Consider the following 26,483-nt stretch of genomic DNA (forward strand, 5'->3'; position numbering starts at 1 on the left):
CATCCATCTCCAAAACATTTCCACCTTCCCAAATTCAAATTCTGTACCCATTAATGTTAGACAATAATTCCCCATTCCTCCATCCTAACCAGTCCGTGGCAACGACTACTCTTCCCTCAGACTACTTTTTGACTCAGTTTATCTTTCACAGTAAGAGAGGGTCCAACACTAACCAGTGGGATTGTTACTATACATGATTGAGTTTATTGCAAGAAATGGTAAGAGAAAATGGGGTTGCACAAAGACAAGAGGTGGAGACACAACTGGATAGGGGTTTTCCTACAGGGCCTACTATGCACAGGCCTCAGCAGCCTTGCCATGGATCTGCTCGGTTCTTTCGCATCAAAAAGTTGATCTTGCGAGTCATTTCCATGTTGTAGATCCTTCGGCAGGTTTCATAGCTTTCCCTCTGTCGCCGGCGGCAAGGCTTCTCATAGTACCGGCGTCGCCTGATGTCCTCAATGAGCCCATCCATGGTGAGGATTCTGTATTAAGACAGGCAATAAAGTTAGAAGTGTGGGTTCATTATTATTCCTTTCCAATTTTACAGATGACCAGAAGTCAACTGACCAAACAATTGATGTTTATAAAAATTAGGGTGTGATGGTGGTGGTATAGCATTAACTGCCTAACTATAGAAGCAGGGGGGATAAAAAATAATTAATTACAGCCCTGGCCAGTTGGCTCAGCGGTAGAGCGTCGGCCTAGCGTGCAGAGGACCCGGGTTCGATTCCCGGCCAGGGCACACAGGAGAAGCGCCCATTTGCTTCTCCAGCCCCCCGCCGCGCTTTCCTCTCTGTCTCTCTCTTCCCCTCCCGCAGCCAAGGCTCCATTGGAGCAAAGATGGCCCGGGTGCTGGGGATGGCTCTGTGGCCTCTGCCCCAGGCGCTAGACTGGCTCTGGTCGCAACATGGCGACGCCCAGGATGGGCAGAGCATCGCCCCCTGGTGGGCAGAGCGTCGCCCCCTGGTGGGCGTGCCGGGTGGATCCCGGTCGGGTGCATGCGGGAGTCTGTCTGACTGTCTCTCCCTGTTTCCAGCTTCAGAAAAAAAAAAAGAAAAAAAAATTAATTACATAGTCCTTGCTCCTGGAGAGTTTATAGTCAGGGCCATGTTCTCAACCTTTATTCTACCACAGTATGCCTGAGGGATGGATATGACACAGTCCCATAAGAACAGTGGCTCCCTATGGCAGTGATTCTCAACCAAGGGGTCGCTTCAGAGTCTTCACATGGGTGAGTCATTGCAGTAGCCAAAAAAGAAAAAATTCACTGGAGGTGATTCCTACTTGGTCCTTAGTGGAGAATGTAGTTCCATCCTTATTGTGTTTAAAAACTGATACAACAGAAGTCTGTAGGTCTGAGAAATCTCCAGGTCTACTTAATACAGGGAAAGAAGAGGCCTCATCACGCCAGTGATACAAATGGGAACATTAAAATAAAAGCCTCACCCATCATTTTTTCAGGTACCACATGCTCCAACCCACTATGTTGCTGACTACTCCCTGAACACACTCTATTATCAAGTCTTTACTCGTGCTTCTTCCTCTGCCTAGAATGTCACCTTCAACTCCCAGTTGCCAACCCTCAGATTGTAATTTTCCTCATCTTTTTTATGTCAAACCCAGTTGTCACCTCACCACAAAGCTTTCTCATCACCTTTAATTAGAAAAAATCATTTACTTTATGTAGACCCACTTAGCAATTATTTCGTTTTATCCTTCCATTAGTGACTTACACAAACATTTCCCTCATTAGACTAAAAATCCCCAAAGGCAGAAACTACATTTTTAAAAAACAGATTTCACTTATCCATTTTAGAGAGAAGAGAGAGAGAGAGGGAGGGAGGAGGGGGATGAGGAACAGGGAGCATCAACTCTCATATTTGCCTTGACCAGGCAAGTCCAGGGTTTCAAACTGGCAACCCTAGCATTCCAGGTTGACGCTTTATCCACTCTGCACCACCACAGTTCTGGCAGAAACCACATTTTATTAATCTTTAAATGTCCATAAAACTGAGCTCAATCTGTTTTCCTCTGCCCTGACCCCTGCCAATTCCTTGAAATGCAGTTTATCCTACTGTATTTTTTTAAAATTGAATCCATCAGGGTGACATTAGTTAACTTAATTATACAGGTTTCAAGTGCCCTATTCTACAACACATCTCTGTATACCATATATCACATGTTCATTGCCCACAAGTCAAATTCTTGTCCATCACTATTTATCTCCTCCTATTGGATTTATAACACGCCAACCTCGAACTCACCTCTTTGTTTTCACTGAGCCAAGAAAATATTGATGCTTATTCTATAACCTAACTAATCCCTCGGCTCCTGAGAGCTCTGGCTTCCATCTGTAATTTGTCTTCCTCTCAAGCCATCATCAGTTGATCCTGAGATCTGGAGGCACCTGCTGCTGCTGCCCTCCATTCCTGGCATTGTTTACATGGCCCCATTCATGCTTTCCCTGCCCTTTCATTACATGTAAAAAGTCACAAACACAATTGGTGATAAGATTGAGACATCGCTATTATAATTGGAAGGGGGATATAATAAGAGAAAACTCCAGCTACTTCTGCCCAGTAGGAAATCCTATTTATTACCACTATGTTATATTAGGAAGCCCAAGATAACAACAATAAATTGAACATGAATTTGAAAAGATTTGAGCTTTGGGTAAATTACACGTGTGAATAGAAACAGGAGCCACTATACCTATGAGATCCTCTCCCAGCCTCTTGTTGTTTAACATTGAGAATGATTTGTAGGCTACTCTTTAGTATTTGTGTAAATTAATTTATCTAGGTTTCAGTGGCAGAGATGGAAGTCAAAGGTATCCTATCCTGCAAACTCCCAGAAGCAGAAGAAACAGATAATTTGGGTTCTGCTGAAAACACTGTCATGCCTAAAAGTCATGTGGACCCAACACTAGAAGTAAGTCACCAAAAGACTCAGTATCTTGGCCCACAAAAGGTCTCCTTTGCTGGCTTTCTTCCTCAATTTACCTTTAAATATTAGTATCCCTCCAGATTCTGACTGTAAACCATTTAGTTTCTGTCTAAACATGATTTCCTTAACCTCTACCAGTGAGCCTCAACCACAATGCACAATTGAACCACTCCATACATAGTTTTTAAAAGGTACTGATGGGGCCTAGGCCCCATTCCTCAGATAGTCTGACTTAATTGGTCTGGAGTGGTGTTTTTCTTTTTTTGTGTGAGAGACAGACAGGAAAGGAGATGAAAAGTATTAACTTGTAGTTGTGTCACTTTAGTTGTCCATTGATTGCTTCTCATACATGTCTTGACGGGGGAGGGGTGACCCTCCAGCCGAGCCAGTGACCCCTTGTATACTGCTCACAAAAATTGAGGGATATTTCAAAATAAATATAAAGTGATTAAAAAAAGAAGCATTTTATTTTATTTTATTTTAATTCATTAATTTATTTTTTTACAGAGATAGAGAGTGAGTCAGAGAGAGGAATAGATAGGGACAGACAGACAGTAACGGAGAGAGATGAGAAGCATCAATCATTAGTTTTTCATTGCGTGTTGCGACACCTTAGTTGGTCATTGATTGCTTTCTCATATGTGCCTTGACCGCGGGCCTTCAGCAGACCGAGTAACCCCTTGCTGGAGCCAGCGACCTTGGGTTCAAGCTGGTGGGCTTTTCCTCAAACCAGATGAGCCCGCACTCAAGCTGGCGACCTCGGGGTTTCAAACTCGGGTCCTCGGCATTCCAGTCCAACGCTCTATCCACTGCACCACTGCCTGGTCAGTCTATTTTATTTTTTATTAAACAAGATCAGAAAAGCAAACAAATCAAAGAAAGTTGTTTATTATGCAAATGAGATGCAAAACCAACTTTAATTTCATTGGTGAAAATACTATACAAAAGGCTGAAAGTACTGGAGTATCAGCACGTTCCCTGATCCCCTAATTTTTGTAATTACTTATTTATTTTTATTTATTTATTTTTTACAGAGGCAGAGATAGACAGGGACAGACAGACAGGAACGGAGAGAGATGAGAAGCATCAATCATTAGTTTTTCGTTGCGTGTTGCGACACCTTAGGTGTTCATTGATTGCTTTCTCATATATGCCTTGACCACGGGCCTTCAGCAGACCGAGTAACCCCTTGCTCAAGCCAGCGACCTTGGGTCCAAGCTGGTGAGCTTTTTGCTCAAGCCAGATGAGCCCGCACTCAAGCTGGCGACCTCGGGGTCTCAAACCTGGGTCTTTCCGCATCCCAGTCCGACGCTCTATTCACTGCGCCACCGCCTGGTCAGGCCCTGATCCCCTAATTTTTGTGAGCAGTGTACAAACCAGTGGCTTTAGGTTCAAGCCAGATACCTTTGGGCTCAAGCCAGCAACCCTTGGATCATGTTGATGACCCTGTGTTCAAGCCAGTGACTTCACACTCAAGCCGGCGAGCATGTGCTCAAGACAGCAACCTTGGGGCTTCGACTCCAGGACCTCAGTGTCCTAGGCTGATGCTCTACCCACTGTGCCACCACTGGTCAGGCTGGAAATGTTTTTAAAAGACTCCTAAATAAGTCTAATGTAGATCCACAATTGAGAACTGATCCAGACACTTTTTTTGTTAGATTAAAAATTATTTTTATTGATTTTAGAGAGGAAGGAAAAGAGAGAGAGACATTGGTTTGATGTTCAACTTATGCATTCATTGGCTGATTCTTTTTTTTTTTTCCCATTGGCTGATCCTTGTATGTGCTCTGACATGCAATGTTGGCATGTTGAGACAACGCTCTAACCAACTGAGCTACTCGGCCAGGAAACAGACACTACTGACCCCTAAATCTTGACTGCTAACCCCAATTTTATCTGAGAGCTAGACTGTAATTTCCAACTGCCTCAAATCCTACAAAAAGCAAATTTATTGTCTCCTCCTAAAATCCATTCCTCCTTCTCTGTACTCTGGGAATAATACCACCAGATACAAAAGCTAAAAACCTCAGAACATTCCTAGACTAGGCTTTCTCCTTTACTTCCTACATCCACAGTTACCATATCCTATAATTTTCATATCCTGAAATAGTTCTTAGATCCCTTCCTTCTCTCCTTTCCTATAGCCACAGCTCTAATTATGATTCTTATCATCTTGTACCTGGATTACCGAAATAATCATCCCACTGGTCATTTAATCAATAAGTATTTACAGAATCACAACTCTGTACCAGACACTGTGTGAAATGCTAAAGATAGAAAAATTTAGACATGTTTCCCTGCCCCAGAAGTCTAGTAGAAAAGACAATTATACAAGAGTTACAAGAGTGTAGGTACACATAAAGGAAACGTTGCTATAGAAGCACATAGGAGAGGCACTTGATCTGAACTTGACGATGAGACAGTGATATGAAGGCTTCCTAAACTTATTTGAATTGTGAAAAGTGCCTGACCAGGAGGTGGCGCAGTGGATAGAGTGTCAGACTGGGATGAGGAGGACCCAGGTTCGAGACCCTGAGGTCGCCAGCTTGAACGTGGGCTCATCTGGTTTGAGCAAAAGCTCACCAGCTTGGACCCAAGGTCGCTGGCTCGAGCAAGGGGTTACTCGGTCTGCTGAAGGCCCGCAGTCAAGGCACATATGAGAAAGCAATCAATGAACAACTAAGGTGTCGCAATGCGCAACGAAAAACTAGTGATTTTTTTTATTTTTTTATTTTTTATTCATTTTAGAAAGGAGAGAGAGAGAGAAGGGGGGAGGAGCAGGAAGCATCAACTCCCATATGTGCCTTGACCAGGCAAGCCCAGGGTTTCGAACTGGCGACCTCAGCATTTCCAGGTCGATGCTTTATCCACTGCGCCACCACAGGTCAGGCCCAAAAAACTAATGATTGATGCTTCTCATCTCTCTATGTTCCTGTCTGTCTGTCCCTGTCTATCCCTCTCTCTGACTCTGTCTCTGTAAAAAAAATTTTTTAAAAATTAAAAAAAATTGTGAAAGGTAAGTACTATAGGTTGCCCTATTTCCATTCTCCTTCCCTACACCAATTACTGTCCTAAAACATAAACTGGATCACGTCACTCTGATGCAAAACAATCTTTCCCAACAGACAAAATGCAATCTAAGCCAGTGGTTCCCAGTCTTGCTTGCACATTACAATCACCTAAGGATCTTGCAAAAATTTCACCAACTAGGCCACACTCCAGATGAACTACATCACAAGGGGAGAGAAACATGGTGATTCCAATGTGCAGCTAAGTCTGGGAACTACCAGTGTAAGCCTGAATCCCTAAATATCTAAGCTTCACCCTATTTCTCTAGCTTTATCTTTAATAACTTGCCCTTATTAAGCCTATGCCCAGTCACAATGAACTAGGTGCAGTTCTCCAAACATAATACATATCTATTTAAAAAAAATTTTTTTTTTTACAGTGACAGAGAGAGTCAGAGAGAGGGACAGACAGACAGGAACGGAGAGAGACGAGAAGCATCAATCATCAGTTTTTCTCTGTGACACCTTAGTTGTTCATTGATTGCTTTCTCATATGTGCCTTGACCGTGGGCCTTCAGCAGACCCCTTGCTCGAGCCAGCAACCTTGGGTCCAAGCTGGTGAGCTTTTTCTTTTTCTGTTCAAGCCAGATGAGCCCGTGCTCAAGTTGGCGACTTTGGGGTCTCAAACCTGGGTCCTCTGCATCCCAGTCCAACACTCTATCCACTGTATCACTGCCTGGTCAGGCTACATATCTATTTTTTATCTTTGCTCAAGATGTTCCCTTTACTTGGAATATCATTCTTTTCTTTTTCTGTTTTATAAAATCCTATCTATATTTCAAAAACCTGATTCAGGCCTGACCTGTGGTGGCGCAGTGGAAGGAGCATCGACCTGGAATGCTGAGGTTGCCTGTTCTAAACCCCGGGCTTGCCTGGTCAAGGCACATGGGGGAGTTGATGCTTCCTGCTCCTCCCCCTTCTCTCTCCTCTCTAAAATGAATAAATAAAGAATTAAAAAAAAAAGAAGCCTGAATCAGTAGTTATATCTGTAAACTGGTCCAGTTGAAATTTATCATTCCTTCCTTCTGTTCCAAAGCATAGCAGTTCTCAATTTTTAGCATGTAGCAAAGGAAAACTTATTAAAACACATTGCAGGGCCACCTCCAGTTTCTGATGCCAGTCTAGGGTGGAGCCCAGGAATGTGCATTTCCCTTCTTTTTTTTTATTCAGTGAGAGAAGGGAAGGCAGAGAGACAGATCCTACATGTGCCCTGCCTGAGATCCACCCGGTAAGACCACTGGGGCAATGCTCTGCCCATCTGAGGTGTTGTTCCGTTGTTCAGCCACCGAGCTCTTCTTAGAGCCTGAGGCAGAGACCATGGAGCCATTCTCAGCACCTAAGGTCAACTCGCTCCAATTGAGCTATGGCTACAGGGGAGGGGAGGGAGGAGGAGAGAGGGAGAGAGACAGAAAAAGAAGCGAGAGGGGGAGGGGTGAAGAAGCAGAAGGGCGCTTCTCCTGTGTGCCCTGACCGGGAATTGAACCCAGGATGTACACATATAGGGTGGATGCTCTATTATTGAGCCAACTGGCTAGGGCAGGGGTAGTCAACCTTTTTATACCTACTGCCCACTTTTGTATCTGTTAGTAGTAAAATTTTCTAACCACCCACCGGTTCCACAGTAATGATGATTTATAAAGTAGGGAAGTAACTTTACTCTATAAAATTTATGAAGCAGAGTTACAGTAAATTAAAGCATATAATAATTACTTACCAAGTAGTTTATGTCAGATTTTCACTAAGTTTGGCAGAATAAATCTTTATAAAATAACTTACTATAATTAAATCTTTTTATTTATACTTTGGTTGCTCCACTACCGCCCACCGTGAAAGCTGGAATGCCCACTACTGGGCGGTAGGGATCAGGTTGACTACCACTGGGATAGGGTAAGAATGTGCATTTCTAACAAGTTCACAGGTGATTTTGCTGCTGATGGTCCAGAGAGAACCAATGCTGCAGCACATTATTAATGCCTCTTTTAAAGTGTTGATCAGATAATATTATATTTAACTATGTGTTGTTTTTTATCTCCCTTAAGGGGTCGTGTGATTCTTAAGGTTAGGGAGTAAGCCTTTACCACTAAATACAGTGTGTCTGTAAAGTCATGATGCATTTTTTTTTTTTTTGTATTTTTCTGAAGTTGGAAACGGGGAGGCAGTCAGACAGCATGGTGCACTTTTGACTGGTCTCAGGAAAGCAACAAAAGACAATAGAAATGTGAAATCTGCACCAAATAAAAGGAAAACTCTCCCAGTTTCATACCTATTCAGTGCAGTTCGATGTGGGCTCACGCACAGATTTTTTTTTTAAATTTTTTAATTTATTTATTCATTTTAGAGAGGAGAGAGAGAGGGAGAGAGAGAGAAAAGGGAGGAGGAGCTGGAAGCATCAACTCCCATATGTGCCTTGACCAGGCAAGCCCAGGGTTTCAAACCGGCGACCTCAGCATTTCCAGGTCGACGCTTGCTTTATCCACTGCGCCACCACAGGTCAGGCTCACGCACAGATTTTTTATGGCTCCTTAGGTAGCTAACCCATATAGCCTCTACAGACTCGTCACTGACTGATAGCCTACCAGAACGGGGTTTCTCCACCAAACTGCCGGTTTCCTTCAACTGCTTATCCCACCAAGTAATGTTATTCCTTTGTGGTGGCGCTTCGTTATAAACGCGCTGATATTCACGTTGCACTTTGGTTACGGATTCGAATTTAGCGAGCCACAGAACACACTGAACTTTCCTCTGTACCGTCCACATCTCGACTGGCATGGCTATGGGCTGCTCTACTGTATACACGGTATTACACCATCATCTGCACATGCACACATGCTGCCACATCATCCTACAGAAACTAGGAGGGTTTTCCTTTTATTTGGTGCAGATTTCACATTTCTATCGTCTTTTGTTGCTTTCCTGTGACCGGTCAAAAGTGCACCATGACTTTAAGGACACACTGTATATCACAAAAATGAATATCAGAACTCGGTGGTTGGCAAACTGCAGCTTGAGAGCCACATGAGGCTCTTTGGCCCGAGTGTGGCTCTTCCACAAAATACCACATGCAGGCGCTACCTCGATAAGGAATGTACCTACCTATAGTTTAAGTTTAAAAAATTTGGCTCTCAAAAGAAATTTCAATCATTGTACTGTTGATATTTGGTTCTGTTGACTAATGAGTTTGCCAACCACTGCAGTTTAGGTGGGTGACAAATATCCACAGCTCAAGGGATTAAGTGACTTTATACTAGACACAGTTCTTGGGAATACTGGCTCAGAAAGCCTCAATAATATTACCTTTATTAAGTTGGCACGTTAGATTTTTTATAGCATTTTCACACCCATGATCCTAATTACAATCCTATGAAATTGATTAAGCAGGTAATGTTGTCTCTTTACAGATCAGGAAACTGAAATTTAGGAAGGCTGATCTGCCCAAGATCACAAAGTAGAGCTAAAAGTAGAATTCAGTTATTTTGTGCTGTGCTCCACAATAGTATTCTAGTTCTCAAACAAAAATCGCTGAGGTTCAGAAGACAAACTACTGCAGCACACATGAGCAAAGGGGACAAAGAAGGAGGAAAGAGCTGGGCTAGGCTCCTTAATTAGAGTAAAGAGATGAAAACCAAGAAGACACGATCCAAACACCTAAGCATTTACTTCTGTCTAGACCTTGTTTATCATTTAATGAAGGCTACTTTTTGCACTAGACACTAGTATATTAGAGAAAAAACAAAAAAGTCCCTAAAAATAAAAAGTGAGTATATAAGATAAAAAGGAAAAAGAGACTACTGGATTTGGGAAGAGACAAAAAAAAGAGCAGAGACCCATGGGCCTTGGCTGGTTGGCTCAGCAGTATAGCATCGGCCCGGCACGTGGAAGTCCTAGGTTCGATTCCCAGTCAAGGCACACAGGAGAAGCGCCCATCTGCTTCTCCACCCCACCCCCTCTCCTTTCTCTTTATCTCTTTCTTCTGCAGCCAAGGCTCCACTGGAGCAAAGTTAGCCCAGGCACTGAGGATGGCTCCATGGCCTCTGCCTCAGGCACTAGAATGGCTCCAGCTGCAGTGGAGCAATGCCCCAGAGGGGCCGAGCATTGCCCCCTGGTGGGCATGCTGGGTGGATCTCAATTGGGCGCATGCAGGAGTCTGTCTGACTGGCTCCCTGCTTCTAACTTTGAAAAAAATTACAAAAAAAAGAAAAGAACAGAGACCCCTGGATATGACTTCAACTAAGAAGAGGAGCCTACTAGAATGACAGTTTAAAATAGGATGAAAGAAAACTGCAAAGGGAGGAGGGAGATTGGACACATACTCAAGTATCCTACTGGAGTTTCAAAAGGGGTTTGAAACAGAAGTGATCATCTTACCAAGTAAATGCCTCTGTGATGAGGCAAAAAAGTAAGACAAGAAAAAAGTAATAGCCTGACCAGGCGGTGGCTAAGTGGATGGAGCATCGGACTGGGATGCTAAGGACCCAGGTTCGAGACCCCGAGGTTGCCAGCTTGAGCACGGGCTCATCTGGCTTGAGCAAAGCTCACCAGCTTGGTCCCAAGGTCGCTGGATTAAGCAAGGGGTTACTCGGTCTGCTGAAGGCCCACGGTCAAGGCACATATGAGAAAGCAATCAATGAACAACTAAGGTGTCGCAATGAAAAACTGATGATTGATGCTTCTCATCTTTCTCTATTCCTGTCTGTCTGTTCTCATCTGTCCCTCTCTCTGACTCTCTCTCTGTCTCTGTAAAGAAAAAAAAATTAAAAAAAGAAAAAAGTAACAAAAGAATATAAGAATGGAGGAGCGGTAAGAATGAAAAGATCGGTGGCCCCCAACATAATTATGGGGCTTCTAATTGCGTTCCCTGGATAGCTCTAACTCCTGAATGCAGAACAAATACATTCCAAGATTCCAGGTGGGGATTCCCTCTCTTACTCTGTACTTTCTAGTTATCCTAAAAAGAAAAAAACCACAACCTCCACCAACAGATTATTTTCCAATGTCTGATTTCCTATGGTAGAGGTATCTACTCAACACATCTATAATAAGGATACAGGAAGAGCTTTTCAGAACTCAAGAAGTAAACAGAGACGGTGTTACTAATGATGTTTCAGCTTTCAACGGTAGCTCAACAACTAGAAGACTTAGAGTGCAAACAGATCAGCCTTGAGATCAGGAGCCTGGCAACATAACACTGAAGGAGAAATCAGCTGCCAGTTTTGGTGAAATTCAACGGATTATATAAAAGAAGCTGGGGAAGGTTGGGGGTGGCAGACTCACATGTCTGTGTAGTTAGCCTACATCAGGACCAATGTGTATGCAGAAGGACTCAATGGGCCCAGAAACATAAAAGGGGTTATTTGGGCATGTGTCCAGTGTGCTTGCCTTTCCTTGCTTGGGGGCCAGCCAGGGCTTCCTAGCAACCCCCACTATCTCCTCATTCCCAGGGCACCAATGAGGGTCCTTGGTTATATAACAAACATTTTTGCGGATGTCTCACTGGGCAGACAAGTAGGTTGTTTCCTTTGTAGACTGCCTCTGCCCTCTACACATGCTCAGGTTTTAACCACTTCCCTCTCCTCTCATTTGCTCTTTATCTACTGTTGTAATTAGACCACAGGACATGCAACTTATTTTTAAACAACTAAGTATCAGAAAGCTGAGAGAGATAAGGAGACACCTGGGATGTAATAGATAATGTGCAGAAAAAGGTGGCCAGAGAGAGGACATTAGGGAAAAGCAGAGAAACAGAGGTAAGGAAGAGTGCATCAGAGAATACTGTGGCTAACAGACAGAAAGACTGGGACACTCCAGAACCTGCTCGCTCAAATCTGAGTGCTTAGAAGTCCTTGCCTAGAAAATTATTCTAAGAGCTAAATAATAGAGATTAAAGTATCACTTTATTTCCTGAGGCTAAAATATAATTTATGGGCCATACATCTAACACTCCAAGATAAAAAGGAATAGAAATGTCTAAATTGACAAAATAGCCTGACCAGGCGGTAGTGCAGTGGATAGAGTGTCGGACTGGAATGCGGAGGACCCAGGCTCAAGACCCCAAGGTAGCCAGCTTGAGTGTGGGCTTATCTGGTTTGAACAAAGCTCACCAGCTTGGACCCAAGGTTGCTGGCTTGAGCAAGGGGTTACTCGGTCTGCTGTAGCCCCCTGGTCAAGGTACATATGAGAAAGCAATCAATGAACAACTAAAGTGCCACAACGAAAAACTGATAATTGATGCTTCTCATCTCTCTGCGTTTCTATCTGTCTGTTCCTATCTATCCCTCTCTCTGACTCTCGCTCTGTGTAAAAAAAAATAAAAAAATAAAAATAAATTGACAAAACAAGTATCCTCCCCCATAATAAAAATCACCGCCACAATGCTTGCCCCACGCTGGCTCCTTCCAACCCCACGCTCTTCTTGCCCTACTTCCCTAGGTAGTCCCAGCCACAAAGTGTGAATTTTCTAAGTTTATACAAAAGCCTAAAAGAGATCATCCCACCTCAGGGCCTGAGTCTCTGAAACCTGAATCTCTTCATTTATTTTTCTATCTAACCACTCCTCTTCTGATTAAATTCTTTTCTTTTTAAGTAATGTAAACTGGTTTCCCCCAAGCCTATTCCTAAAAACCTATTGGTGTTTTAATCCCTGTAGTGAAGAAAAAGTAATGCTACATGTCTTAACTAGGATTCCTGACAGAGTGCCAAGGGTACTATACAGAGATAAAAGTCTCTGAATAAATTTGATGCACCTACCTGGAGCACCAATTTTTTTAAATTTTTAAATTTTTTTTATTCTTCTGAAGCTGGAAATGGGGAGAGACAGTCAGACAGACTCCCGCATGCACCCGACCGGGATCCACCCGGCACGCCCACCAAGGGCGATGCTCTGCCCCTCCGGGGCGTCGCTCTGCCACAACCAGAGCCACTCTAGCGCCTGGGGCAGAGGCCAAGGAGCCATCCCCAGCGCCCGGGCCATCTTTGCTCCAATGGAGCCTTGGCTGTGGGAGGGGAAGAGAGAGACAGAGAGGAAGGAGGGGGGGGGTGGAGAAGCAAATGGGCGCTTCTCCTATGTGCCCTGGCCGGGAATCGAACCCGGGTCCCCCGCACGCCAGGCCGACACTCTACCGCTGAGCCAACCGGCCAGGGCCTGGAGCACCAATTTTTTTTTTATTTTTATTTTTCTGAAGCTGGAAACAGGGAGAGACCGTCAGACAGACTCCCGCATGCGCCCGACCGGGATCCACCCGGCACGCCCACCAGGGGGCGACGCTCTGCCCACCAGGGGGCGATGCTCTGCCCATCCTGGGTGTCACCATGTTGCGACCAGAGCCACTCTAGCGCCTGAGGCAGAGGCCACAGAGCCATCCCCAGCGCCCGGGCCATCTTTGCTCCAATGGAACCTTGGCTGCGGGAGGGGAAGAGAGAGACAGAGAGGAAAGTGCGGCGGAGGGGTGGAGAAGCAAATGGGCGCTTCTACTGTGTGCCCTGGCCGGGAATCGAACCCGGGTCCTCCGCACGCTAGGCCGACTGGAGCACCAATTTTAACTTGAGTGTGGGTAAGGGTTCTAGTCCTAAAACAGATATAAGGGCAACAAATAAAAAAATTTCACTTAAAATTTTATTTAAAAAAAAAAATATAGAGAGACTTCAGACATTCTATGCTTGCTTATGGTGGCAGAACTCCTATACAAACATTGGAGGTTCAGTTCCAAGTCACCACAATAAAGTGAATTCTGCAATAAAGCCAGTTGTAATCTTTTTGCTGGTGGAACATCTTGCTTTGTTTTTTAAAAAACAAACAAACAAGCAAGCAAACACCTATAAAACACAATAAAGTGAAGTGCAATAAAACAAGGTAGCCTGACCTGTGGTGGCGCAGTGGATAAAGCATCAACCTGGAATGCTGAGGTTGCCGGTTCAAAACCCTGGGCCTGCCCAGTCAAGGCATATATGGGAGTTGATGCTTCCTGCTCCTCCCCCCACTTCTCTCTCTCTCTTCTCTAAAATGAATAAATAAAAATGAAAAAAAAAACAAACCAAAAAACAACAACAACAAGGTACACTTGCATTTCCTTCATTTTCTGCTGTTAAGGGTACTCTGGTGGAAAGCTTTGACAAATACTTAAGTAAGGAACAGATAGAAGATAAAAGGAACAGTTATATTCATTAAGTAAACATTTACTGAGAGCTTTCTATGTGTCAGACACTTTGGTAAATGCAAAGGATATACAAATGAAAAAGCACAGATCTCTATCCTTAAGAAGTCTACCGCAATCCTGGCTGAATATTAAAATCTTATGGGACAGTTTTGGTTTTGGTTTTTTTTTTTTGTGAGGCAGGGAAAGAGAGACAGTAACATCGAGCTGATCCTGTATGTGACCTGACTGGGGACTGAACCAGCAACCTCTGCATTTTGGGATGACACTCCAACCAACCAAGCTATCTGGTCAGGGCTCAATTTTTATTTTTTTTTTACGGAGATGGAGAGTCAGAGAGAGGGACAAATAGGAACAGATAGAAATGGAGAGAGATGAGAAGCATCACTCATTAGTTTTTGTTGCGACACCGTAGTTGTTCATTGATTGCTTTCTCATATGTGCCTTGACCATGGGGCTACAGCAGGCCAAGTAACTCCTTGCTCGAGCCAGCGACCTTGGGTCCAAGCTGGTGAGCTTTGCTCAAATCATCAGATGAGCCCGTGCTCAAGCTGGCGACCTCGGGGTCTCGAACCTGGGTCCTCGGCATTCCAGTCCAACGCTCTATACACTGCACCACCGCCTGGTCAGGCCAGGGCTCAATTTTTTATTTATTGATTGATTTTTAGAGAGACAGAGAGTGGAAAGGAGAGAGGAGAGGAGGGGGAAGGAAAGCATTCATTTGTTGTTCTCAGTTGTACATTCACTGGTGGCTTCCTGTATGTGCCCTGACCAGGGATAGAACCCACAACCTTGTCGTTTTGGGATGATGCTCTAACCGACTGAGGTAACTGGATAGGGCTTCATGGGACAGTTTTTAAAATGCTGCTGGTCAGATGCTGCCATACAGACTCTGATTTAGTCTCAGGATGGGCCCTGGCAGCAAATTTTTTTTTAAAAGTTTCCCCAGCTTAGTCTAATTGACAGTCAGGGTTGAAAAACCACATGGGCTCACAATGACCAGTCTCCTACTGTTTCTGATTTTTACAAAAACCTTAAAAGAAGTATGGGGCACCACGGCCAGTTGATTAGAGCATTGTCCCCCCGTGCACAGGTTGTGGGTTAGATCTCCAGTTAGGGCATACACAGGAACAGATCAATGTTTCTCTCTTTCTTTCTCCCTCTTTCCATCTCTCTAAATTCAATTAAAAAGAAACAAACAAAAAAGGCCCTAGTTGGGTTGTTCAGTGGATAGAGTGTCGTCCTGATGCATAGAGGTTGGGAGTTTGATCCCCAGTCAGGGACGAGATACAATCAATGAGTACACGACTAAATGGCACTACTAAGTAGAACAAGCTGATGTTACTCTCTCCCCCACCTGCCCCCCTTCTCAAGTCAATGGGGGGGAAAAAAAAAAGAAGTGTGGGGCTGCTGTTTAACAAAAAGGAGAAAGAGCCTGATCAGGCGGTGGCGCAGTGGATAGAGCGTCGGACTGGGATGCAGAAGACCCAGGTTTGAGACCCTGAGGTCTCCAACTTGAGCACAGGCTCATCTGGTTGGAGCAAAAGTTCATTGGCTTGAGCCCAAGGTTGCTGGCTCGAGCAAGGGGTTACTCGGTCTGCTGAGGCCTGCGGTCAAGGCATGTATGAGAAAGCAATCAATGAACAGCTAAGGTGTTGCAACACACAACGAAAAACTAATGATTGATGCTTCTCATCTCTCCGTGCCTGTCTGTCTGTCCCTGTCTATCCCTCTCTCTGACTCTCTGTCTCTGTAAAAAAGAAACACACAAAAAACAAAAAGAAGAAAGAACAGCTCTGGTGAGGTAGCTCAGTTGATTAGAATGCTATCCTGATATGTACAGGTCAGGGCACGTACAAGAAGCAATCAGAGTACACAACTAAATGGAACAAACAGTGGTGCTCTTCTCTCTCTCCCTTCCTCTCAAATCAATGGAAAAAATTTTTTTTTAAAAGAACAAAAGAAAGAAGTTTAGAGAGATTTGAAAATAGCCTAAGAACAAGGTCTGAGATGGTGCCAAGCCAGATGCCATTTAAACAAATGAGCCTCACCTTCTGACATTTATTTATTCTTCCCTCACCTACCACCCACCTAAGATCAATCAGGAAGAATTTTTATTTATTTTTAAATAAGAGGAGGGGAGATGGACAGACTAGCACACGCACCCAACTGGGATCCACCCAGCAACCCCCATCTGGGACCAATGCTTGAATCAACTGAGTGCCTGAGGCTGATGCTTGCAACAACCAAGCCACTGGCTGCAAGAGAACAGACAGAAGGGGCAGAGGGAGGCGAAGAGAAGCAGATGGTCACTTATGTGAGCCCTGACTAGGGATCAAAACTAGGATGTCTACATGCTGGGCCAATGCTTTATCCACTAAGCTAACTGGACAAGGCCAAGAAGGATGTTTAGGTAAAATAAAAAATGCTTGACCAGGTGGTAGCACAGTGGATAGAGCATTGACCTGGGACACCGAGGCCCCAGGTTCGAAACCCAAGGTCACTGGCTTCAGTACGGGCTCACCAGCTTGAGTACAGGGTCACTGGCTTGAGCACAGGATCAATGACATTTTCCCAAGATTGCTGGCATGACGAAGGGATCATTGGCTCTGCTTAAGCTCCCCCACCCTCTGTCAAGTTACATATAAGAAGCCATCAATGAACAACTAACGTGAAGCAAGTTCGAGTTGATGCTTCTCACTTTCTCTCCTCTCTCTAAAAAAAGGGGGGGGGGCCCTGGCTGGTTGGCTCAGTGGTAGAGCAGTAGTCCCGCATGGGGATGCCCTGGGTTCAATTCCCTGCCAGGGCACACAGGAGAAGGGTCCATCTGCTTCTCAATCCTTCCCCCTTTCCTTTCTCTCTGTCTCTCTCTTCACCTTCCGCAGCCAAGACTCCTTTGGAGCAAAGTTGGCCTGGGCGCTGGGGATGGCTCTGTGGCCTCCGCCTCAGGCACTAGAATGGCTCTGGTTGCAACAAAGCAATACCCCAGATGGGCAGAGAATCGCCCCCTGGTGGGCCTGCTGGGTGGATCCCGGTTGGGCGCATGTGGGAGTCTGTCTCTGCCTCTCTGCTTCTCACTTCAGAAAAATACAAAAAACAAAAAACAAAACAAAAAAAGGAAAGAAAGAAATGGTTTGTTAAATAACATTGCAGCACAAATTGTTTCTCGTTTTTGTCAAAGTAGCTAATTTCCTAAAAACAAACTTCTTGCCTTTGTATTATTTGTACTTTAGGACTGGAGGACATGAGGGATATCAAAGCTAAGCCTTTGAAATTTATTTTACCATCAAGTTAGCAGCTAACCTTTAACATCCCTCAATAATAATACAAAAATCTCAATCACTTTGACTAGAAGACCCACTTAAATCCACCAAAATAGCCCTGGCTGGGTAGCTCAGTTGGTTAGAGCATCCCAGTGTTTCCCAATGTGGGGCGCATGCCCCACAGGGGGGGCAATTCGATAGTTAAGGGGGGCAATTTGAAAATGGACTCGACACGACTTTAACTCTTTCGCCCCAGGCCATTTAAATGCAATGCTAGATATCGGTGCCAAATCTAACAAAAAATGCAATTCTTAAATAATTGCGGTAAATAATTATTAAGTATAATTTCGTTTGACGAGACCAAAATGTCAACTGGGTGATTGGCGTCAAGTAAACTTCATCCTGGGTTCACCGCGGAGCGTGCCGTCTGCCGCAGGGAACCCCGGACGTTTTAAAAACTCACTAAACAACGCAGTTATTCTCACCTAATTGGCCCATCGCAACTTCTGTCGTGTTTTACATCATTCAGTTGGTGTTAATTTGAAATAAGTGTCAGTCAAAACTGTTGTAAAAGCTCGTTGATTTAATAAGTATACATATATATATTGTATAGATATAATTGGTACTTGATTTTATTTTTATCAATATTAAACTCTTTATTAAGTACTTCTTGCATCGGGGCTAAAAAGCACTAATATTTTATAAATATTATTGGGGCTATAATAGTGCATGCACGACAATTTTAATTTTAGAAGCATAACTTTCCAGAAAATTTTGTCAAGCGGAAAAAATATAGATACCTTTTGATTTGCAGTGGTAGTGTAGTAAATGTGTTATATACATTTAAATAAATATGAATTTTTAGTATACGTTTACTCTATGTCACATTGAATATATTTTAACATATTTTAATATTAGTTTTTAATTGATTTTATTTTTATTATAGCCCATAGTAAAATGAGTGGTGCAAGCAAGAAAAAAACTCATCAATATTCGGAGGAATATTTAAAATTTGGGTTCATACCCGCTGTTCACGATGAGCAGATTCCTTTTTGTCTTTTATGCCAGCAATGCTTGACCAACAAATCAATGAAACGAGGTCGCCTTGAGGCGCATTTGAAGGCGAAATATAGTGCTCATATTAATTCAGATTTGAGTTACTTTAAAACTTTAAAGAAAAATTTTGAAAAAAGAACATTAAAGTCTCTATTTACTGCTCATACTTTAACTAATAATCGTGTTCTTGAGGCTAGTTATCAAATTTCTTTATTCATCGCTAAAACTGGAGAAAATCACACTATAGGAGAGAATTTAATAAAACCGTCAATATCAGCATTTCTTAAAACAGTTCTTGAAAAAGATGACAAAGATGTAAAAGCTATGCCACTCAGTAACAATTCTGTTAGCAGAAGAATAGACGAAATGAGTGAGGATATTGAAAAACAACTTATTGAAAAGCTGAAAACAAGAAAATTCTCCTTGCAAATGGATGAATCAACTTTGAGAGACAGTGAGGCAGTATTGATAACTTATGTAAGATATATTGATAAAGGACATTTTGCTGAAGAAATGTTGTTCTGTAAAAGATTAGAAAGCACCACTACCTCCAAAGATATATATAATAAGCTAAAAAACTACTTAGATGTCAACGATATACCAATGAAAAATATAACATCTTGTGCTGCAGATGGTGCTCCCAATATGATGGGCAAGAAACATGGCTGCTTAAAATTGATGAAAGATGCGAATCCAGAAATGATTCTTGTGCATTGTGTTATTCATAGGGAAAACTTGGTAGCTAAAAACATCTCGCCTGTTCTGAATGAAGTATTACATACAGTAATAAAGTGTGTTAATGCTATTAAAGCCAGTGCCAGATGTGAGCGTCTTTTCAAGCTATTTTGTGAAGAACAAAATGAAGACCATGTGAGACTTTTATTTCATACTGAAGTAAGATGGCTATCTAAAGGAAACTGTTTGAAAAGATTTATGGAACTGTTTGATACTCTTAGTGATTTTTTAAGCGACAAACCTGAAATGAAGTATCTGTTAACAATAGATGGTAAAGCATTTGTGAGTTATTTAGCTGATATCTTTGAAAAACTAAATATATTAAATAAGCAACTTCAAGGAACAAATAAAACTCTTGTTGATGCAAAAGCAAAGATATTTGGTTTCATTACCAATATTGAGTTATGTCAGAAACATATTAACAACAAAAACTTTAAACAGTTTCATTGGCTCCAAAAATGTGAAGTAACTGATACCGCTTTACTTGTTCTTGTCAATCATTTGAATATTCTATCGGCTGATTTAAAAGAAAGATTTTCTGATTTAAAACAAATTGATTTCCCAACATGGATGATGCAGCCAATGTTAGTGGATTTGTCTGATATATCAAATATGCAGTATCAAGAAGAACTCGCAGAATTGCAAAATGATGAGTCAGTTAAAGCTTTGTTTAATATCAAAGGAGCGATGGCATGGCTTTGTGAGGAAACAGAAATCAAATACCCAAATTCAACCAAATGTGCAAGAAAACTATTGCTTCCGTTTCCATCTTCATTTTTAGCTGAATGTGGATTTAGTGCTGTAAATGATTTACTGGTTAAAAAAAAGAAATCGGCTGGATATAACACAACATGGAGACTTGAGACTAAAGCTAACCAAATTGGAACCTAATATAAAATCTCTGTGCAGCAAGCATCAAGCGCAAGGATCACACTAAATTAAAATAATAAATTAATATAGAAAAATCTGTATTAAAATTATTTGGAATTTAAATTTCTGTTTTTCATTATATGTTTTGAAATTTTACTTACTGTGTTTTGTTAACAATTTCATAGTGATTTCTTCCTAGAACCTATCATTTATGTTTATTAAGTGAACAAATCAATTTTTTAATGTTAAAATTATGTATGTTACATAGGGGGGGACATAAAAATTTTAGAAAGGTTAAGGTGGGGCATGGCGCAAAAAAGGTTGGGAAACACTGCAATACACCAAGGTGCAGGTTCAATAGCTGGTCAGGACACATACAAGAATTAACCAGCCTTACCAGGCAGTGGTGCAGTGGATAGAGCATAGAACTGGGATGTGGAGGACCCAGGTTCGAATCCCGAGATCGCCAGCTTGAACGCGGGCTCATCTGGCTTGAGCAAAAAGCTCACCAGCTTGGACCCAAGGTTGCTGGCTCAGGAAAGGGGTTACTTGATCTGCTAAAGGCCCACAGTCAAGGCACATATGAGAAAGCAATCAATGAACAACTAAGGCGTCGCAAGGAAAAACTGACGATTGATGCTTCTTTTTTTTGTTTTTTTTTGCATTTTTCTGAAGCCGGAAACAGGGAGAGACAGCCAGACAGACTCCCGCATGCGCCCGGCCGGGATCCACCCGGCACGCCCACCAGGGGCGAAGCTCTGCCCACCAGGGGGCGATGCTCTGCCCCTCCGGGGCATCGCCCTGTTTCGACCAGAGCCATTCCAGCACCTGGGGCAGAGGCCAAGGAGCCATCCCCAGCGCCCGGGCCATCCCCGCTCCAATGGAGCCCCGGCTGCGGGAGGGGAAGAGAGAGACAGAGAGGAAGGAGGGCGGGGGGCAGAGAAACAAATGGGCGCCTCTCCCATGTGCCCTGGCTGGGAACCGAACCCGGGTCCCCCGCACGCCAGGCCGACGCTCCACCGCTGAGCCAACCGGCAAGGGCCGATTGATGCTTCTTATCTCTCTCCATTCCTGTCTGTCTGTCCCTATCTATCCCTCTCTCTGACTCTCTCTCTGTCCCTGTAAAAACAAAACCAAAAAAAAAAACACCCAATCAACAAATGCATAAATAAGTGGAACAACAAATCAATGTCTTTCTCAAATCAACAAGTAAATTAAAAATTAAAAAAAAATAAATGCATCAAAGTACACACTTTAAAAGACTTACAGGGAGCATGACCAGGCGGTGGCGCACTGCATAGAGCATTGGACTGGGATGCAGAAGGTCCCAGGTTTGAGACGCCGAGGTTGCCAGCTTGAGTGTGGGCTTATCTGGTTTGAGCAAGGCTCACCAGCTTGAGCCCAAGGTCACTGGCTCAAGCAAGGGATTACTCGGTCTGCTGAAGGCCTGCAGTCAAGGCACATATGAGAAAGCAATCGATGAACAACTAAGGTGTCGCAACGTGCAACGAAAAACTAATGATTGATGCTTCTCATCTCTCCGTTCCTGTCTGTCTATCCTGCTCTCTGACTCTCTGTGTCTCTGTAAAAAGAAAAAAAAAAAAAAAAAAAAAAAACTTACAAGGAGAAGGCAGAAAAAAGGTTAAGTAATCTGTAAGACTTTCTTTCCCCAAATTTTCTATTTTATTTTATTTTATTCATTTTTAGAGAGAGAGAGGGAGAGACAGAGAGAGAGACAGAGAGAGAGAAGGGGGGAGGAACTGGAAGAATCAACTCCCATATGTGCCTTGACCAGGCAAGACCAGGGTTTCGAACCAGCGACCTCAGCGTTACCAGGTCAATGCTTTATCCACTGCGCCACCACAGGTCAGGCCTCTTTCCCCAAATTTAGCATTTTAGTTCACTAGCTAATTCACTACAGAGTCTGTAAAGACATCAATTTTGTACTTCCAATCATGGGTAGAAAAAGGTCAAGACATCTCCACCCTCTCACAGACATGCCACTAGAAGGCCTAAAAAAGGAGAGGTAGGAATGAACAGAAATAGAAAAAAAATAAAATAGGGTAGCTTACCACCCAGTATGTAACGGATTATTTTTACTCGTAATCTAAGTGTCTATGCAAAGGGAAAAGCTTCTGCCCAGGGATATGTCTGGCATGCGCAGACACAGAATGAAGAAATGGGACTGACCAACCACCAAATCATTTTATTTATTTATTTATTTATTTATTTTTTTAAGATTTCTTTTGTGTGTGTGACATAGACAGAGACAGTCAGAGAGAGGGACAGATAGGGACGGACAAACAGACAGACAGGAAGGGACAGAGATGAGAAACATCAATTCTTTGTTGCGGCTCCTTAGTCGTTCATTGATTGATTTCTCGTATGTGCTTTGACAGGGGCTACAGCAGTCGGAGCCAGCGACCTTGGGCTCAAGCTGGTGAGCCTTGCTCAAACCAGATGAGCCCGCGCTCAAGCTGGCAACCCTGGGGTCTAGAACCTGGGTCCTCTACATCCCAGTCTGATGCTCTATCCACTGCGCCACCTCCTGGTCAGACAACACCAAATCATTTTATTTATTTATTTTTTTGTATTTTTCTGAAGCTGGAAACGGGGAGACAGTCAGACAGACTCCTGCATGCGCCCGACTGGGATCCACCCGGCACGCCCACCAGGGGCAACACTCTGCCCACCAGGGGGTGATGCTCTGCCCCTCCGGTGCATTGCTCTATTGCGACCAGAGTCACTCTAGCGCCTGGGGCAGAGGGCAAGGAGCCATCCCCAGCGCCCGGGCCATCTTTGCTCCAGTGGAGCCTTGGCTGCGGGAGGGGAAGAGAGAGACAGAGAGGAAGGAGAGGGGGTGGGGGTGGAGAAGCAGATGGGCGCTTCTCCTGTGTGCCCTGGCCGGGAATCGAACCTGGGACCCCCCGCACGCCGGGCTGATGCTCTACCACTGAGCCCACCGGCCAGGGCCACCAAATCAGTTTAAATGTCACACAGATCATCCTGAGCATACAACTGCTTGTCATTTATATACCTTCTGACAGTATCTTTGCCCACATTTACTGCGTGGTCTTCTGCCATCCAATCACACCTAGAACTTTGCTAACAACTAGATTTTTCTCTCATTTACCCTTAGTTATCAAGAACACCACCAAAATTTTAACCCAATAAATAAGGATTCCTAACTGGAAAATGACTACTATAGGTAGCTCTCCATTTCTAGAGAAACTAGTAAATAATCTAGTAACACAGAGCAAACAACACTGCACTAGAAAGATGTGTGTTTTACACCCCTCTCCTCCACCATTCAATAATTTTGTGACTAAGAAATGTAATTTTATCTTCCTCGACTTCCTTCACTTGTAGAATAAAGCTACCACCTTACTGGCCTTAAGGTAGAGGGCTACCTCAATTAATCTCTTAAGATTTCTTTCATACAATTCTTTGATAAATTCAACCGAACAAGCATTTGTTTCTCCAAACTCTGCTTCACACTAGAAAGAGAAAATGATGAATTAGGCATGTTAGAAAGTACAAATCATTACAACTGAGGAAAGGCTAAGGGACTATTTGCTTGAGAAACTACAGTGGTAAGGCATTCATCAGTAGCATTCAAAACATTTCAATACAGCTCCTCCATTCCAGCCAGTTCATTTCCATCTCTATGTTTCTGCTCATGCTGTGACCTTCCTCTGAACCAGTAACAATTTTCATCTCTTGTTTGCTTCTCCAAGGTTCCAAGTCCGAATTCTATTAACTTTGTCCCCTACCAATCCATCTCTGTTTTCTTTTTTTGTTCTTTTTACAGTCAGAGAGAGAGATAGAGAGGGACAGACAGACAGGGATGGAGAGAGATGAGAAGCATCAATCATCAGTTTTTCATTGCGACACCTTAGTTGTTCATTAATTGCTTTCTCATATTTGCCTTGACCCGGGGCTACAGCAGACCGAGTAACCCCTTGCTCAAGCCAGCGACCTTGAGTACCTGACCAGGAGGTGGCACAGTGGATAAATGACAAGCAGTTGTATGCTCAGATGATCTGTGTGACATTTAAAATGATTTGGTGTTGCCTGACCAGGAGGTGGCGCAGTGGATAGAACATCGGACTGGGATGTGGAGGACCCAGGTTCGAGACCCCAAGGTCGCCAGCTTGAGCGCAGGATCATCTGGTTTGAGCAAGGCTCACCAGCTTGAGCCCAAGGTCGCTGGCTCGGTCTGCTATAGCCCCCTGTCAAGGCACATATGAGAAATCAATCAAGCCAGATGAGCCCACGCTCAAGCTGGCAAGCTCGGGGTCTTGAACCTGGGTCCTTCCGCATGCCAGTCCGACGCTCTATCCACTGTGCCACCTCCTGGTCAGGTACTTTCCCTCAGCTTTCTATACATGGTCTATGTTCTTGCTTTCTGGTGACTTTATAACTTGATTTTTCCTTTGGGCTTTATCTAGGGCTCTATTTGAAGTCTTGAGTAGACTTCAGCTTCATCATCAAAGGGATGATTGCGGATAAATAAGGTTCGTGCAGTTAGGTTTGAGAACAACTTTACTGTGAAGACAGTAAACTAGAGGACTGAAAAGTCTCAAGGTGTGAACACCTAGGCTGGCACTGGTTTGAGAATAATGTATGACAGAGGATATGAGAGATCAACAACTGCATTTTTCAAGAGAGTTGCCGTAGGCATGATTCTGGTCCCTTAATAGTTACCTGTTTAGGGTCCTGTATGCACCTTCCACGTTTCCGTCCTGCACCATCACAGTCCTGGCAATGAACTTCAGATGGTTTGCCATGACCTTGGAATTAAGTCTTCACTCTACAGGACCTAAACGATGATGGAGAAAGGAGGAAGAAAATATAGAGACCCGGTGTGAAAGAGAAACACAACGGAATACACACTCTACCACATGGTTTATTCAGTCCCTGGGTATGCAACGTGATCAAGAATAAACAAGCGGGCACGTGCACGTTCTCGGAGCCTACAAATCACACGCGAATCATTAGCAAGACTCCTTCGTTGTTGTTTTCTGCCAATACAAACCCTACCGCAAGGAAGCACAGCGATGGCAGCAGGGCGTCAGTACGCTGACCAACGTGCCGGGCACCGAGGCACCGGCCGCGCCACAGACACCCCCCACCCATGACTGCTCGCCGCTCCAGGAGGGCTGGAGGGGGAGCTGGAAACGTGGTCTCTCTCGATCTGCAGGAAAGGGGACGACTGCGCGCAAACGTGCCCTCCCGCCGCACCACCTTCCTTCCTTGCCCTAGAACCGGCTCCTCACCCTGGACGCAGCCACCGCCCAGACGGCTCGCAACCGGAAGCGGAAGTACGTCATCGTCGCGCCGCACGGAGAAACCAGGGATGAATGGAGAGAAGCTGTGCAGAAACCGGGGCAACGTTCTTTCTGGCCGGGGTTGCCGGTTTTTCCAGCGGTCCCCGCCAGGGCCTTCGGCCCAAGACTCCGCACCTGACAAAGCAAAGTACTTGTTGCCTAAACTTCCCGCCAGCAAGTCCCTCGCTTTCTCAGAGGGTCGTGGTCCTAAGGCTCCCGAGATCAGCTCGATTCCGTAATCCTTAATCCAATTGAATCTTTAAAAGATATTTAAACCATTTCTTTTTTTGGAAGGAAAATGAGAGAAATAGGCGAAGCACCTGAGCATGCTTCCTGTTTTTTTATCGTAAAGGACATGGATTCTTTGAGATTTACTCTCGGGATGAAAAACAGCGTCATCTGCCTAAAAACAAAGGAAAAGAACATACCATGAGTTTCTGTAACAGAATCTTGCTAGTCGCGTCACTAAATAATTGGGAAACACCTACAAGGTTTAGAATGGACGACTCATTTATGTCATTTTCCTCCTAGTGAGACCTAGAGAACTATCTTTTTATTTCTCACTATGGAAACAACTTACCTTTTATTTGTATATTATTTCTACATATCCATTTATGGTTATTCACATAAGTTCAGATCTAGTGACTACTGGAAAATAGTAGGGAAAGACTCACAGAAAATAGAATGTAGGTCTAAATCAGGTACTTGTGCAATAAGGTTCTTTGAGTACCTCGCCTAAAACAGGCATATACACACACACAGACGCAGCCTCATCAATTACGCTAATTACTTCAGAGTGAGCCAGGCTCAAAATACCAAAATAGGACATTATGGTATCAATAAAATTTTATTGAATGCCTACTCTGTGCCAGGTACTGTTGATACCATCCACTGCCTGGACCCCCAGATAGAAGACAGTATGTCGACATAAAAGATGAATAATAAGGCCCTGGCCGGTTGGCTCAGCGGTAGAGCATCGGTCTGGAGTGCGGGGGACCTGGGTTCGATTCCCGGCCAGGGCACATAGGAGAAGCGCCCATTTGCTTCTCCACCCCCACCCCTTCC

At 43.8% G+C, this 26,483-nt stretch overlaps 1 protein-coding gene across 3 annotated transcripts; it reads right to left on the bottom strand.

The window, feature by feature from the left end:
- Positions 1-176: 176 nt before the first annotated feature.
- MRPS21 (mitochondrial ribosomal protein S21) lies at positions 177-25,403 on the bottom strand. 3 transcript variants are annotated; one of them, XM_066268074.1, is made up of 3 exons: positions 25,368-25,403; positions 24,796-24,910; positions 177-485 (listed from the first exon to the last, which is right to left on the bottom strand). In XM_066268074.1, exons 2-3 carry the CDS (start codon positions 24,876-24,878, stop codon positions 305-307), a joined length of 264 nt encoding a protein of 87 aa, XP_066124171.1. In that variant the 5' UTR covers positions 24,879-24,910; positions 25,368-25,403; the 3' UTR covers positions 177-304. The 3 variants fall into 3 exon arrangements, with proteins under 3 accessions (XP_066124171.1, XP_066124173.1, XP_066124172.1); XM_066268076.1 differs by lacking the exon at positions 25,368-25,403 and adding an exon at positions 25,336-25,355; XM_066268075.1 differs by lacking the exon at positions 25,368-25,403 and adding an exon at positions 25,132-25,293.
- Between the last annotated feature and the right edge of the window lie 1,080 nt (positions 25,404-26,483).

The sequence above is a fragment of the Saccopteryx bilineata genome, chromosome 3, assembly GCF_036850765.1.
Source record: "Saccopteryx bilineata isolate mSacBil1 chromosome 3, mSacBil1_pri_phased_curated, whole genome shotgun sequence".
Lineage (NCBI taxonomy): Eukaryota > Metazoa > Chordata > Mammalia > Chiroptera > Emballonuridae > Saccopteryx > Saccopteryx bilineata.